At 48.9% G+C, this 14,077-nt stretch overlaps 1 protein-coding gene across 1 annotated transcript in view; it reads right to left on the bottom strand.

Moving 5' to 3' along the window:
- Positions 1 to 12,309, bottom strand: part of LOC148091719 (protein Daple-like) — a 58,276-nt gene extending 45,967 nt beyond the window's left edge. The window contains 6 exon segments of the mRNA XM_087823780.1: positions 201 to 284; positions 1,090 to 1,148; positions 5,900 to 5,969; positions 8,959 to 9,067; positions 11,391 to 11,491; positions 12,250 to 12,309. Coding sequence (XP_087679906.1) covers positions 201 to 284; positions 1,090 to 1,148; positions 5,900 to 5,969; positions 8,959 to 9,067; positions 11,391 to 11,491; positions 12,250 to 12,309 — 483 coding nt within the window.
- Positions 12,310 to 14,077: the final 1,768 nt, after the last annotated feature.

The following is a 14,077-nucleotide window of genomic DNA, read 5'->3' as shown; positions in this document are numbered from 1 at the left end:
TTTTAATCTTTGTCCCCATTTTAGCGTGCTAATGACTAACCTTCCCAACAGGATGGACATTTCTGTGGTGTCTTTCCCCTAGTAAAATCACGAATGAGTGACATAGTCTTTAAACTTTTCCCTGGTGGAGAGAGCCTACCTCCTGTCTTCATGGGAGTGGGGTCCACAGCTGAGCCCCATGAAGCCAGCGACACACCTACCTCCTGAATATGGGCCATGATCCCGGCCTGGGTCTCACTGTCCAGCTCCTGGATCCGGTTTATATACTCCTCTCTCCTCTCACACTGTGGAGGGTAACCCGTGTCAATGGGAGCATTTTGCCAGTGAGGCAACCTGGACCCAGCCCAGCACACAGTTTCCAAACCAACTGCCTGCCCAGCCCCTGGCTTCCTCCTTTATATTCCTCCAAGAATGTGTCCTCCCTACCGCCCCTGAGACTGAGGTTTCTCTAGAAGTTGCTCTGAAAGCCTACATCTGAATCACCTGGGTTGCTTGTTTATTAAAAAAAAACACACATCAGGTTGAAGACATAGGGTGAAACACTAAAATATGCACGTGAAACGAGCTCTCCAAGAGATTCTTAAACTGGTAAAGATCAAGAACACTGGGTTTAAGCCTGGGAGCGGCAACCTTCTATTTCAAAGGGCTGGGTGGTAAAAGTATCTTGGAGTCTGGGGGTCGTTTGGTGTCAGCTCTACCACTGTGGTGCGAGAGCAGCCTTAGGTAACACATGAAGAAAACAGTGGGACTCTGTTCCCGTGAAAGTTTATTTTCAAAAACAGGGTGGGTCACATTTGGGCCCCCCCGCTGTGTATAGATTCTGACCGTTGCTCTAGGTGTCTATACTGGGAAGAATTTGCTAATGGCACCCTGGGCTGAGGAACCCCCACCTGCTTGTTGCCAAAGGTGCCCTGGTACTAGCATTGACTGCCACCTATTGAGTGGTCCCTTCTCTGAGGAAGCCAGGAATGTGTCACGTTGGGCTGAAGGGAGCTTCATTCCTACCTCACTAAGGGAGAGCTTTGTCCCCACAAACCCAAATACGAGGTGTCTGAAGGCAGGCCCCCTCCACCCCTGCCCAAGCCCTACCTGGACAGCAGAGCCCAGCACCAACACCAACAAGTTCTTGACTTCCTCCATGCTTCTGCCTAAACCCAAAGAGCAACATATTTTATTAGGCTTGTCTGTTCATAAAATCTCACTGGTGAGACACCAGTCTGCTGGGGAGCGGGGGCGGGGGACCAGATAAACTTAAAAAAATCATTTCTCTACTCATGATTTCGACTTGGGTGTACACATTCCGTCTGTTTTCCATGTATTGGTTTGCATATTATTTAAGCCAGATGAGAACTCTGTACATAGCTATCTGTGGTCCTTTTCCACTCAAATCTGTCATCAGTATTGTCCCAGGATAACCCAGGAACTTCAGCATCAGTATCTCTTTTTAGTGAGTGTGGGAAGCAGCGCCCAGTGGCAGAGGCCTCTCCGCAGGGAACACTAAGCTGACTCTAGAACTGGGATGCGCACAACTCTGCCTTTCACCTTGCCCACTTCAAACAGACCATCCCCAGGCCTGGCATCCTGCTCCGGCCTCCCCACTCCCACATCTACCCTGCCACGGCCTCCTCCCGCTTCTGTGTTTCCATGTTTGGCTGGAATGCTCCAAAGAAAACCCCAGACAACATACAGATATCACTTTTGATGGCCTCACACTTATTTTGTACAAAGGGCACACTTACTCAACCAATCCCCTTCCAGAGGCTCAATTTTTCAATGTTTTCATCTAAATGATGTTAAACACCTTAGCGGCTAGCTAATTTTTAAGAAGAGGGAAGGAAATTAGTTTTAAAAATATATTTTAAAGCGAGAAGGAGGGACAGAAAGAAAAGATGAGCATGGATGTGAGAGCAGAACATCAATCGGCTGCCTCCTGTACGCCCCCTGCTGGAGATAGAGCTGGAAAGCCGGGCATGTGCCCTGACCAGGAATCCACACAGCAACTTTTGGGGGCATGAGATGACACCCATCCAACTGAGCCACACTGACCAGAGCTTAAAGGCAAGTTTTTAATGCAGATTCTTATTTACTTCTTTAGGAGAAACTCACCCTTTAAGCTTCTCCTACTGCCAAATTGCCCCACAGAAACGCTTTACCATTTTACTGTCTCACAAGCAACAAGCTTATGATAAGTCCCATTTGCCCGGACCCAGACCAACACTGTCTTGCCGCCCCTTCTCAGCTCTGCCAAGCAGATAGCCCAAACATGTCCTCTGTCATCATTTTACACTGTCTATCTGATTATGCATCTTCGTGTGCTTATGAGAACCAAACACTTGATAAACAGAGTCAGATGCTGGGGCTCTAGACTTGGCTTGGTTAGCAGGTGCAGTGTGACCCCAGGAAGCTGTACTCTGGCCCCCGTCCTCAGTTTCCACATCTCTGAAATGGAGACAGCTGGCCTGGGTGATGTGCAGAGGGGCTTGCAGGTAAAAAAAAAAAAAAAAAGAAAAAAAAAAGTATAGTTTTCTAACTTTCTAATCATATCCTGCTCTATTTGGGGGAGAAGGAAAGTGCCAGAAATGGCATTGTCTTCTTGAAAGACTTACCCACACCCACTCACACTGTGCTAAAATGGCCCAAAGTATTACCACGGACCCTGGGATGAAAAACACAAACTCGTGCCCCGAGGATTAGTGCTGTGGGCCATTTCGGGTCCCTGGGTATAAAGTGTGGATGGAGTGACAGGCAGCCTCATCCCAATACCTCCCAAATGAGACATCGCTAAGAACAACCTTCCTGAGATGGAGACACTATGGCTGAGTCTCAGAACTGAGGACTGGGTATTCACTGACCTAAACTGTACCCTCCTTGCTGTCTCCCAGGCTGGGGAGGGCGGGAGGAGCGGGAACCGGACCACAGGGTCTCTATGGACCATCCAGGTTCCACTCTAGCATATTAGGAATATGCTGGATACGGGTGGGTGCTGCAGATCCATCCCCTCCAGTCAAACCCTCGCCTTGCTAAGTGTAGAACCTCCTCAGTGTTAGGAATGGAAAAGCCTCAAAGACTCCTATGAATTCTTTTCCCGTGAGGCTTTCATTGGGCCTAGGAGGCTCCAATCCATAGTCGTTAATAAATATAATCACCACACTGACTCACTTCTCTATTGGTGCTGAGCTGATGATCAGTCACAATTTCAGTTTTGATAAAAAGAAAAGGAAATGCACACATGAGTGTTAAAAGCCTCCAGTCAGCCTCACCAACATCTTTCCCAGCTACAGTGCTAGTGCCCAGCCCATATGCCCATGTGATGGTCCCTCCTGCACTATCAGTCCCCTCCCCTAAGTCCTTGGTGGATATTAGAGGTACAGTCCCCTCCAGCCATCACCAGCTCCTCTCCCACAGTGATTCACCTTTCCCAGGCCAGGAACTTGGTGCTGTAACCAGCAGAGCTGATATAAGGGAGAAAGTGTTTGGAGGGCTTGGATCAGCCAAAAAAGAAGGCAGAGTTCACACAGAAAATCTTTATGTATTCTGTCCAGAGCAGAGGCCGCTAAGGACCTATTATACCATACTTCAGAATAACTTAAACAGCCCTGACGACCCATTTTCCCAGCCACAACTGATGAAAACAGTATTAAAAGTGGAAACAAGTGTTTGGTAGGCCCACTGCTAGTAGCAAGAGCGTAAGCAAGGAGACTAGAAAACCTGTACATACAGACACACACACAGATACACAGACACACAGACACACACACAGGCACACAGACGCACACACACACAGACACAGGAACACAGACACACACACAGACACACACACATAGACACAAGCTCAAAATTACAGTCTGAGGCTGCTCAATCAAAGAGCAAAGGGTTCTGCTCCCTTAGCACCTGAGTCACATGCAGTGACAACCATGAGCCACGCATTCATTCATTCATTCATTCATTCATTCATTCATTCATTCAGTTCATTCGTTCACTCACACTCATTAGGCATCAAGAGAAGCTAAATCCCACCCAGAGCACTGTTAGAAAAGCACGGAATTCCTGTTTGCTGAGTTTTGTTAGCAGAGGGGGAAACGGCTTAAAGGTAGAGAATTAATTTTAGGAAAATCTTCATGGACAAAAATTATTCAAAATAAACTTTTGGGCCATAAGCAGGGCACTAGGAGATTCCGCTCTGCCTCCTCCGGGTGGGGCAGCCCTGTGCTTGTTCTCACCAGGCTGCGTGAGTAAAAACATGCGCTTATCACAAACACATCCTGTGATTTTTATCCCTACAGGTTCCTGTGAAACTTATAAAGAGAGAGCGAAAAGCTGAAGTTCCCTCATTTCTCATGGGAGGCCGATGCCCAATTACTCTCCAGGTTTTTAGGAGTAAGAAAAACTGCTATTTTCATAAATCTACCAGACTGTGGGTTTTGAATAGTTTCAAAACATACAAGAGACTGTCTACTGGGTTCCTGCCAGCGATATTGGCTCAGTGACACAGTTAAGCAGGCAAAGAAAAGAAACAAACCTACTGATAACTCCCTTTCCAAGCACCCATGTCGTCTGGGTGCTGGGAGCTTTGTCATAATCAACACAGTCCTCTCAGCTCAGACCAAGGAAATCAACAATTAAAAAAAGCCGAAACCCAGCCGGCATGGCTCAGTGGTGGAGCATCGACCTATGATCCAGATTGCAGTTCGATTCCCGGTCAGGGCACATGCCCAGGGGCATGCAGGAGGGCAGCTGATTAATGATTCTCTCATCCTGATGTTTTTCTCTCTCTCCTTCTCCCTTCCTCTCTCTGAAATCAATGAAGATAGATTAAAAAAAAAAAAGGTGAAAAATGCTAAGGGAACCTGGAAGGAGGACATCTAGTCTGCAGTAAGAATCAGGCAGGGTTTCTTAAAGGAATGACCTCTGAGTTGAGACCCAAAAGATGAGGAGAGATCTAGGATGCAGGTGAGCGAGAGCACCCCAGGCACAGGAAACAGTATGTGCAAAGGCCCAGAGGTAAGAGAAGGTGGTGTTTGTCCAGGAGCCGTGGTGCAGGCAGGTGCTCACAATGCGGCAGGGAGGAGATCTGCCGCTATGTTTAACTCACCAGGGCGCTACCTGACAAGTACAAATTAAGCTCCGACTTTCTAGAAGATGTCCAGGAGCACATTTCATTCAGTCTTTCAAGGTCACAGTGAGTGTGCAAAGCTAGAACTTGGAACCCTTGCCCTCTCAGGCCTCAGGGCACAGTGGGAGACATGACAGGATTCCTGGTGAGACCTACCACAGACTGAAAGAGCATCACAAGGACCGTGGAAGGGAGATGTGAGCTCCTTCAACAGATTCATGTTTTTTTGGTAATCCTCAACTGAGGATATTTCTCCCATTGCTTTTTCAGAGAGAGTGGAAGGAAGGGAGGGGGGACAGAGAGAGAAACATCAATGTGAGAGTCACATTGGCTGGTTGCCTCCCACATACACCTCAACTGGGGGTAGGAGACAAACCCACAACCGAGGTAGGTGCCCTTACTTGGGAATTGAACTTGTGACCCTTCGGTGTGAGGACTGACACTCCAACCACCGAGCCACACTGGCAGGGCCCTCAACAGAGTCTTACTTTCTTACCAAAGGGCACCCATCCCGTGACGGTGACATTGATTCCACATATACTAAGGAGGAGAGGCCCTGGAGAGCCCACCGCAGCAATGGCCTTGCATGCCTCTGCACTTGGACTTGGTCTTAAGGAAGAAGTGTGCTCTTGGCTTCATGCCTCAGAGTAACAAACCCACCCTTTAAAATCGCATCGAAATGATGCCGTGTTTTCACTGTGCTGGCTCCAAGCTGGCAGCTGGAGCTCCAACAGCTGCCCAGAGCCAATGGCACTGCCAAGCACCCCGGAGGCAGCGTTCACTCACCAGACAGCGGGTCCTTGCCGATCACCACGACATTGGGCAATCTCATGAGGATCACCTGCCTGAGAACATCCTACAGAAACAAAGAGGAAAAGGTACCAATGAGAACAGGAAACAAAAATAAAGGACTAAGATGACCGGATGAGCGTGCAGCCACTACACGGCGACTTTAACACACTATAGAAGAGGAAGGTCTACTTAGGATACAAACAAATGTGAAACGTCAAAGCTAATTCACGTCTGCCTCGATCGTAACCAGGTAAGCCTCATGTCTGCTTCTGCACAGAGACCTTGGGGAGAGAAGACACTTTACACGTCAGGGTGGCAGGGGCAGGGGTGAGCATCTGTTTAAAAGATGTCTTTATTTTTATGGTTTGGTTTGCTTGTGCAACTGAAAATACAGAGTGAAAATGAGAGAGATGCTGCTGGGTCTCCATAGCCTGATGACCCAGGATGCTGGCGCCCAGCAGTTCTGTGGTACACGCTATAGATGCGGATACTTCCATCCTGTACAGCAGCAACTTCCCTGCGACAGAGATAGGTCACAGCTAATCTGCACCCATCAGAAGGGTGGTGTGGGAAACAAGCTGCCTTCTGGCCCTCACACCAAGGGCCTTTGACAGTGGGGCCAGGCACTGGCCGTCAGCCATGCCCATGCCTGGGCGTCTCTGACAAGCCCTCCTTGGAGTGTGCGGGCTCGCACCCAGACCCACCACTGCGTTCCCAGAGCGCCTCCAGGGCAGGTTGTCTTTGCTGTCCAGATGGGCCTTGGTTTTTACAAAGCAGAAGATAAAAATCTAATTTTATAGGAGACGAGTAAGGGGGGAGGTTCCAGAGTATTCTTGGCCTTACGAAAGTGGTCACTATAGAAATTCTTCACCAAAAAAGCTCTTCTTAAGCCATTTTAAAAGGTTTCCCACTTTCCTCAGTAGTCCCCCTATTGAGTAGGTCACTGCATCTCTGCATTCAGCATCCTGCCAGCGAGCACTGGTGAAGAAAGGGCCGATTACACAGCCGGCCCCGTGGAGCAGCCCAGAACTCTCTCTGGATCATCTGATGAGAATGGTGGCATGGGACACGCAGGCCGGGGGATGCCAGAGCCTCCAAACAGCTTGTGCATGGACTCTATCCCCCCTCTTACTGTCTTTCTGTGGCTCCTGTCTGCAACAGAACTTGGGGGGAGGGATGCTACCACGAGGTGCACCTCACCCCAACACAACGGCCCCTCTGAATTTGGTGTTGGAGGCAGTTTAACTTTATTGTCTGGGGTCGCATGTCGCCGCATCAGAGAGGCTGGTGTTTTTCTAAAAATGTCTCACTGGTGAATACCTGGCTTGGACAGAAGTCTGAGCTGTTTAACAACCTCAGCCCTCCTTCAGGCCTTGGGAAAATTCAACATGAGAAAACTCTTAAGTGAATGGCTCATGAAAGTATTCCACAGTCCCACCCAGGGCAAAACACGCACCACGAGCAAAATCAGCAAAATCCACTTTCCAGCTGCTCAGTCAGCACAAGGAAGGACTCCTGCCACATGAGCCCTGAGTCCTGGAGGCTCTGCCCCCCTCTTGCCTTTATACACAACTCAAGCGCTCAGCGCAGCTTCCAGAAGGTCCACGTGTTACCGATGCTTGACCACCCAGAGCCCCGTCTGGTCTTGGCTGCTTTCCCCGACTGCCCCCGTGCAGCTGGAGTTAGGAGTCTTGTCTCTGGCCCTGTCAGCAGAGTTTACGTCTCCTGGCCCTTAGCACAGAGCATCAAAAGCACTCACTCACCATGAATGGTGCCTGCAGCCAGGAATCAGGCGCCTTCCATGCCCAGGCCCAAGTTCAGTGGCAACACCACCCCCTTCACCCAGCTGCCCCCGCCCATGGCCAGCACAAGGGCAGCACTAGCTGAAACCCAGCAGCCTATAACATGCCCGGCCCTGAGTGTGGCTCCCCTTGGCCAAAGAAATGAAGCCACTTCAGCCCCACAGTCCCAGCTCTCCCAGGACCCACCTCGACCCCCAGTGCCTCCTCAGTGCAGCTGGCATTTCTAACTAAAAGGATGGGGCCGGTTGTACGCCTCCTAGAGGTTGCCCAGGGAATCACGATGCTGTGCTGCCAACAGGCCATGGAATGAACACAGCTGAGCGCTAAGAACAGGTCCCAGGCACAGTCTGGCCCAAGATCTCAGTGGAACCCCAGGGTGAACCTGGGACAGGTTATTGAGCACTCAGTGGTTCTTGAACCATGTTTCCTGGGGTCCCAGGAACCCACAGAGATGCCCTGGAGGGAGAGGACAGGGCTGAGCAGAAGGCACTAGGGTCCCTCAACCCCCACATCAATCAAAATCATTGAACTTCACCTCTGATCTTAAAAAACTTCATATGGGTGAAAAAGTTTCAGTGCCAAGAAAACCAGGGTCCTGGGGGACAGTTTAGGTCCATATTGCTTCAGTGCTGGCCATATAAACACCATAAACATCAAAGATTTCACCCAGCCTTCCCAAGGCCGTTCCCCATCAGGCCCTCCTACCCACTGACTATCTGCTAATGAGGTATGGTGAGCACTGGACAAGTAGACACTCCACACGGTGAACTCTAGAGCTCCTGTGTGCAAGCTCAGGGCTCATCAATTACAGTCCCAAACCCAACATAACCCTTCTGTGCTCCCGTATCTCCTTCAACCCCTTGAATTGCTGCTGTACAAAGACTCACTGAGCTGTGGACAAGAACCACATCAGGGTGCCCATCCCAGAGCCCATCGCAACCACTCCCAGTGCAATTGGTGCTTGGGGTCACAGTGGTACCTGGGGCTCATCTTTGGGGCTCTGTCAGCACCAGACACTAATGCTCTGCACATCGCTTGAAGAGAATTCCCTGGACAAAGTAAAGCAACCTAACACCCGACCCTTCTCACAATGCAAAAAAACAACATGCAAGTGAAAAAAACAAAACAAGTGTCGGCACGCAGGTGTCTGCCCTTGAACACAATGTCCTCCCGGCTTCCTGTGGGGAAATCATGTGAGTGACAGCACTGCCAGGGGCACAGAACTCCTGGGGAACTGAGAGCTGCCCTCACCTTGTAGAAGGTCTTGATATTTCTGACCAGCATGCTCAAGTTCTCAATCCGAAGGTCCGCATTGTTGTTGACATTCTGGTGGATGGGCTTCTTTCCAGGCCTGGGATCACTGGGGGAAGAAACAGGAGAATGGAAATGGCATCTCCCAGCTTTGCTGCACCTCCCTGCCTGGCGGCGGATAGTCCTCTCCAAGTCTAGGTGGGTGTGAGGCTGTAACGAGTATGGCTCCAGTAAACCTAATTCTGCCACTGCTGAGCCGTGGACTTGGATGAGCCCCATCACTCCCGCCCCACAACAAGGCCCTCAACCTCCTCAGGCCTTTAATCACAGTCACTGCCATTCCCACTGTTAATAGCACCCACAAACCACCACCAGTGCAGACCCCAAAAGTTACACCGTGTCAAAATCAATAACCTACCCCAAGATATATTTCAAGATTAAAAGGATTAAAAACTGAACATACCAAAATGTATGAACTATCAAGAGAGAAAAAGGGAAAAAAGGAACATTTTCTGATTTACATCAGTAAAAATCATTAATGTTCCACTTCACATGAGTCCTCTCCTCTGTCACCAGCATGGGTCTCAGGCAGGTCCTGCCTGTGATTTTACATCCCAGGGACACAAGTCACCTGGAAGAACTGGCATCATCAGAACTGGGCTCTCTATGGTGCCCAGAGCAGCCTACGAGAAATGCTAACAGTAGTTGATGTGAGAAGCCCCAAAAGTGTCTTTTACTTTCCGCTCCCAGGCAAAAGTCTAGTCTGGTCGTGATGAGACTAGAAATCTGAATCAAGTGACTTATAATTCCACTCATCTGTATACGTGCAGGATATTTCTCAAAATTCTGTGTCAAAAGAAGGTTTCCTATCTGAAGAGAACGGGCTCAATAGGACCATTTAGCTGCCACATCTCCTGCTTTTCATGACAAAGCCATCCCCCCACGTGACTGTCCCAAGACACAGACAAGGATATCTAATTTAAATGAGGGCTGTGTTCACGGTTCCATCTGTCCCCAGCCCTGTGATAACGGTGCTGAGAAATTTCATAAAGTGACACACGTGCTTCTTAACATAGCAGAACTTAGAGAACATGCAGGGCTTTTCTGTTTCGTTGTTACTGTCACCTCAGCTTTCCTTTAGGTCAGATGGGACCACCCCAACTGTGCCAGGAGCCAAAGGGCCTCAGCACACACCGGGATGCTGGCTGCACCTAAAAGACACTACACGCACCCAGGGTAGGGCCGGGCTCTGACCGCCTCTGCTTCCCCCATCAGTTCTGAAGGCAGCAGCTAACTGGAACAACACTGCAAAAGAGCCCCGCCATTTACTGGGTGAGAGGCCCTTCACTGAATTTAGCCTCAGGCCAAATGTGAACTGGCAATGAACTGGCATTTCTCAAAGGAACGGCCAGCAGGCTTTCCTGATTTACAGGCAAGTGGTAAAAGCTTCAGGAATTCCAAAGGTCAGGGAAGAGCCCGGCCGGGCATGGCTAAGTGGTTGAGCTTTGACCTGGCATCCTGGCATTCGGGTTTCGATTCCCAGTCAGGGCACATGCCCGGGTTGTGGGCTCGATCAATGACTCTCTCATCATTGATGTTTCTATCTATCTATCTATCTATCTATCTATCTATCTATCTATCTATCTATCATCTATCTATCTATCTATCTATCTATCTATCTATCATCTATCTATCTATCTCCTTCTCCTTTCCTCTCTCTGAAATCAATAAAAGATATATTTAAAAAAAAGGTCAGGGAAGAAAGAAACAGTGCCCGGCCTTTGTTCTGCCTCTGCCTGGGTGTAAAAGCTGAATGGAAAGGCTGGGGACACTGCTAATGTTCTTAATTAAACAGTCCTGGGCTTGGGTAAGGGCAGGTTGAAGTTTCACTCATCACTGCACCAATGGAATCCAGTAATTTTCAGGGTCTAACAGAATGGGGGGGGGGGGGGCAGAACTGGACTATCCAGGGGACAACCTCAGGAAAACTAATTTTCGCCAATGGTTTTGGAGCAGTGCTGCCAAAGCTAATAGATATGTCATTTAGAATCTAATCACAGGCTTCTGAGAGCGAGACCTTAGTCACTCACAGATGCTCCTGACCCACCGACTCCTCTGTAACCAGACACTGTCTGTTACTCTTCCTGGATCCCAAAAAGGTTTTTGTTTTAATTTCATTGCTTAAACCACATTCAGTACCCGAGTTGGAAGTTAATTGCACCACCTACACCAAGTGTTTGACAGTCCTTCAATTCCAAATTCCCGTCACCAAACAAGCTGCCAGCCCGCTGCCCGGGAGCTCTTCTCGCCCCAAGGAGTGGCAGCAAAGGCACTCGGACTGAGACGCCCCTGGGCCAGGGGAAAGACCCTCCCATAGCAACCGCAGGTCCCATTTCTACACCCTTAAAGCAACACTTTCATAGACAACTTACATTTGTAGCATGACCTGGTTCAGAAAGATGCCATCCACCAGTTTCATGTAGAAACTCAAGTTGTCGCAGTTGCCGCTTCGGAATGGGTCCCAAGTTTGAACCTGCGAGGAGGGGTTGGGGAGAAAGGCAGCACAAGTCACCCCGAGCACATCCTAAAGCTCTGCAGACAACCACAGGCCTGTGGGCTGAAGGGGTCCCCCAGCGCCCACCCATGCTTCAGTAGGCGCAAGGCCCCCTTTCCCCAGGGCCCCTCACTTCCTTCTCCAGGCGACAGACAGGAGGCAGCAGGAGGGACACCTTCCTCCCACTTTTCTCCAGCACCCAGAAGGGGAAAAACAAAAGTAAAGGGAACTTTTCAACAAATTTCTCATGTCTCTGATCTATTGGAAGTCACTGTGCCCACCCCAGACTGTACACATTCCCACTCTGAGACCCCCAATCCCACCCATCACGGCCATTCAAGGGCTGGTCTTGGGTTCAAAAACTAACTACACGAGGATATTTGGGGAGAGTGAGTCCTATTCCTGAGTGGTCAATCCACAGGGGCCACGGCGACCACATCGACCCTGTCCACTCCTGGACTGGCAGCCCAGCACCCCGGTAGGGACAGGTGTACCCACGGGCCAGGGCTGGGGCACTGAGGGGTCCTGCACAGGGAGCACTGGCTCCAGAGTTGGAAACACCTCCGGACCCCAGGCCACTGTCCGGACCCCAGCTGGGAACACCTGCTAAGACCCCTGAGTCCCCGGACTGCCTGCCACCCGCAGCCCCCACCCCGTTGGGTCAGGTCTGCAGTGACCCGAGGGGGGTGGGAGAGGAGCCCGGGCACCAACACGGGCTGGGAGCCAGGGGCACTCACCCAGGTCACCAGCGGGCTCTGCAGGAAGAGCTCCATGAGCTCTGAGACGGTCACATCCATCCCGAGGCTGCGTCCAGTCGCTGCGCCCACCGGCTCTGTGCACACCTCTGTGCCCACCGGCTCTGCGCCTCGAACTCTAAACAGCTCTATGCCCCAAATTCTAAATGGCTTTTCACCCCACATTCTAAACCGCTCTTCGCCCCGCATTCTAAACTGCCCTTCACCCCACATTCCAAATGTACAGCGGTTTGGGCCCAACGCCAAGTGCTTTGAAACATGCAAAAATCATGACACTCTCCCTATGAAACTTAAGGCCTATCTGGACACATAAAATATAAAGGTTACATATCTACTTTCTACATGATTATTAATGGAAATTAACCACAGAAACCTAATTTTGTCTATCCCCATTTTTTAAAATTATTTTTTTCCATCAGCTGAATTACAGAAATGTAATCAGTTCCTTTGAGGCAACAACACACTCACTTTATTTTGATAAGTATTGCCCAGTATCTCAGCTTGGGAATTCTCCCCATCGGCAGGGAAAGGGGATGCTCCGGTTAGCAGTTCATCCGTCAGGACAGCTAAACTCCACCAGTCAACTGCCTGCAGAACAATGTGATAGAATTGTAACTAATATGTAATTTATAGGAAAGAAAAATGAAAAAAATAAACTTGTATATTTGGAATATGTATTTTTTCCATTGCTTTTCAGAGAGTGGAAGGGAGACACAGAGACAGAGACAGAGAGAGAGACAGAGAGAGAGACAGAGAGAGAGAGAGAGAGAGAGAAACATTGATGTGAGAGAGACACATTAATTGCTCGCCTCCCACAAGGCACCCAGGCCGGGGCAGGGGATTGAGCCTGCAACCAGGGCACGTGCCCCTGGCCACAATTGAACCTGGGACCCTCCAGCCTGAGAGCTGACACTCTAACCACTCAAACTGGCTAGGGCTGGAAAATGTTTTAACAAAAAGATTTTGTACATAGCTTTCCATTTAAGGAGTATTAAATTAGCACATGCAAGAAAGACATTTAGAGAACAAATATGCTAGTACCTCAGAACAGAATTTAAACATTTAGGCCATCAATCAGTGAGATAAAAGTGTTTTAATCATTTTCTAAACTAGTAATGGTTTTACTTTGGTTAAATTTTAATTTAAAATAAATTTGAATTATTAAGTAAATGAAATCTTTGGACTTATGAGAGAGGTGAAAAAAGTACTGATTAACATTTTTATTAATTACCCAGCTCCAATAAATACTATAAAATTACTTAAAGTCAAAGAACAAAAATGAAAAAAATCCCACTCTAAGATGTTCTTTTTTCATAACCACCTAAATCAATTCCTTTTGTAAAACCTATCCCATAAATCTAACAGTCTTCATTTGCAGGAAGCATGATGAGATTTAAAATAATGTACATCAAAATATGATCCAAATGGGAAATAAATTTATAAATGTAGTTAAATCATTAGCTGTGAACTGAGGACACAGCTAATAATGCCACCTAGGGAAATGGCCTGAGGTTCCCTATGTTCAGCCCTTTTCTGGAGCTCCACCACTATTCTGAACTCTGCTCCTCCTGCCACATCCTTTGTGCCTCCACATCCAGGCCCCTAGAACCTCCAGAAATCCCTGATCTGCCTTCTTCTGAGCTCACCACCTCCCTCCACAGAGCAGCCACCTGGGTTTAACCCTTTCTTTACTTCAAAACCACAGGCACCTGGAGTGAGACACTTACTTAGCAGTCCTGCTACTATCAGAAGCTGACTCATTACCACCCGAACCTTAGCATGTTCTCCCTAAGGGTGTAGTAAGTACAAA

Source organism: Miniopterus natalensis, chromosome 13, assembly GCF_054644295.1.
Source record: "Miniopterus natalensis isolate mMinNat1 chromosome 13, mMinNat1.hap1, whole genome shotgun sequence".
In the NCBI taxonomy this organism is placed as follows: domain Eukaryota; kingdom Metazoa; phylum Chordata; class Mammalia; order Chiroptera; family Miniopteridae; genus Miniopterus; species Miniopterus natalensis.
Note: the sequence above shows the minus strand (reverse complement) of the source record. Positions and strands in the feature narration are given on the sequence as shown.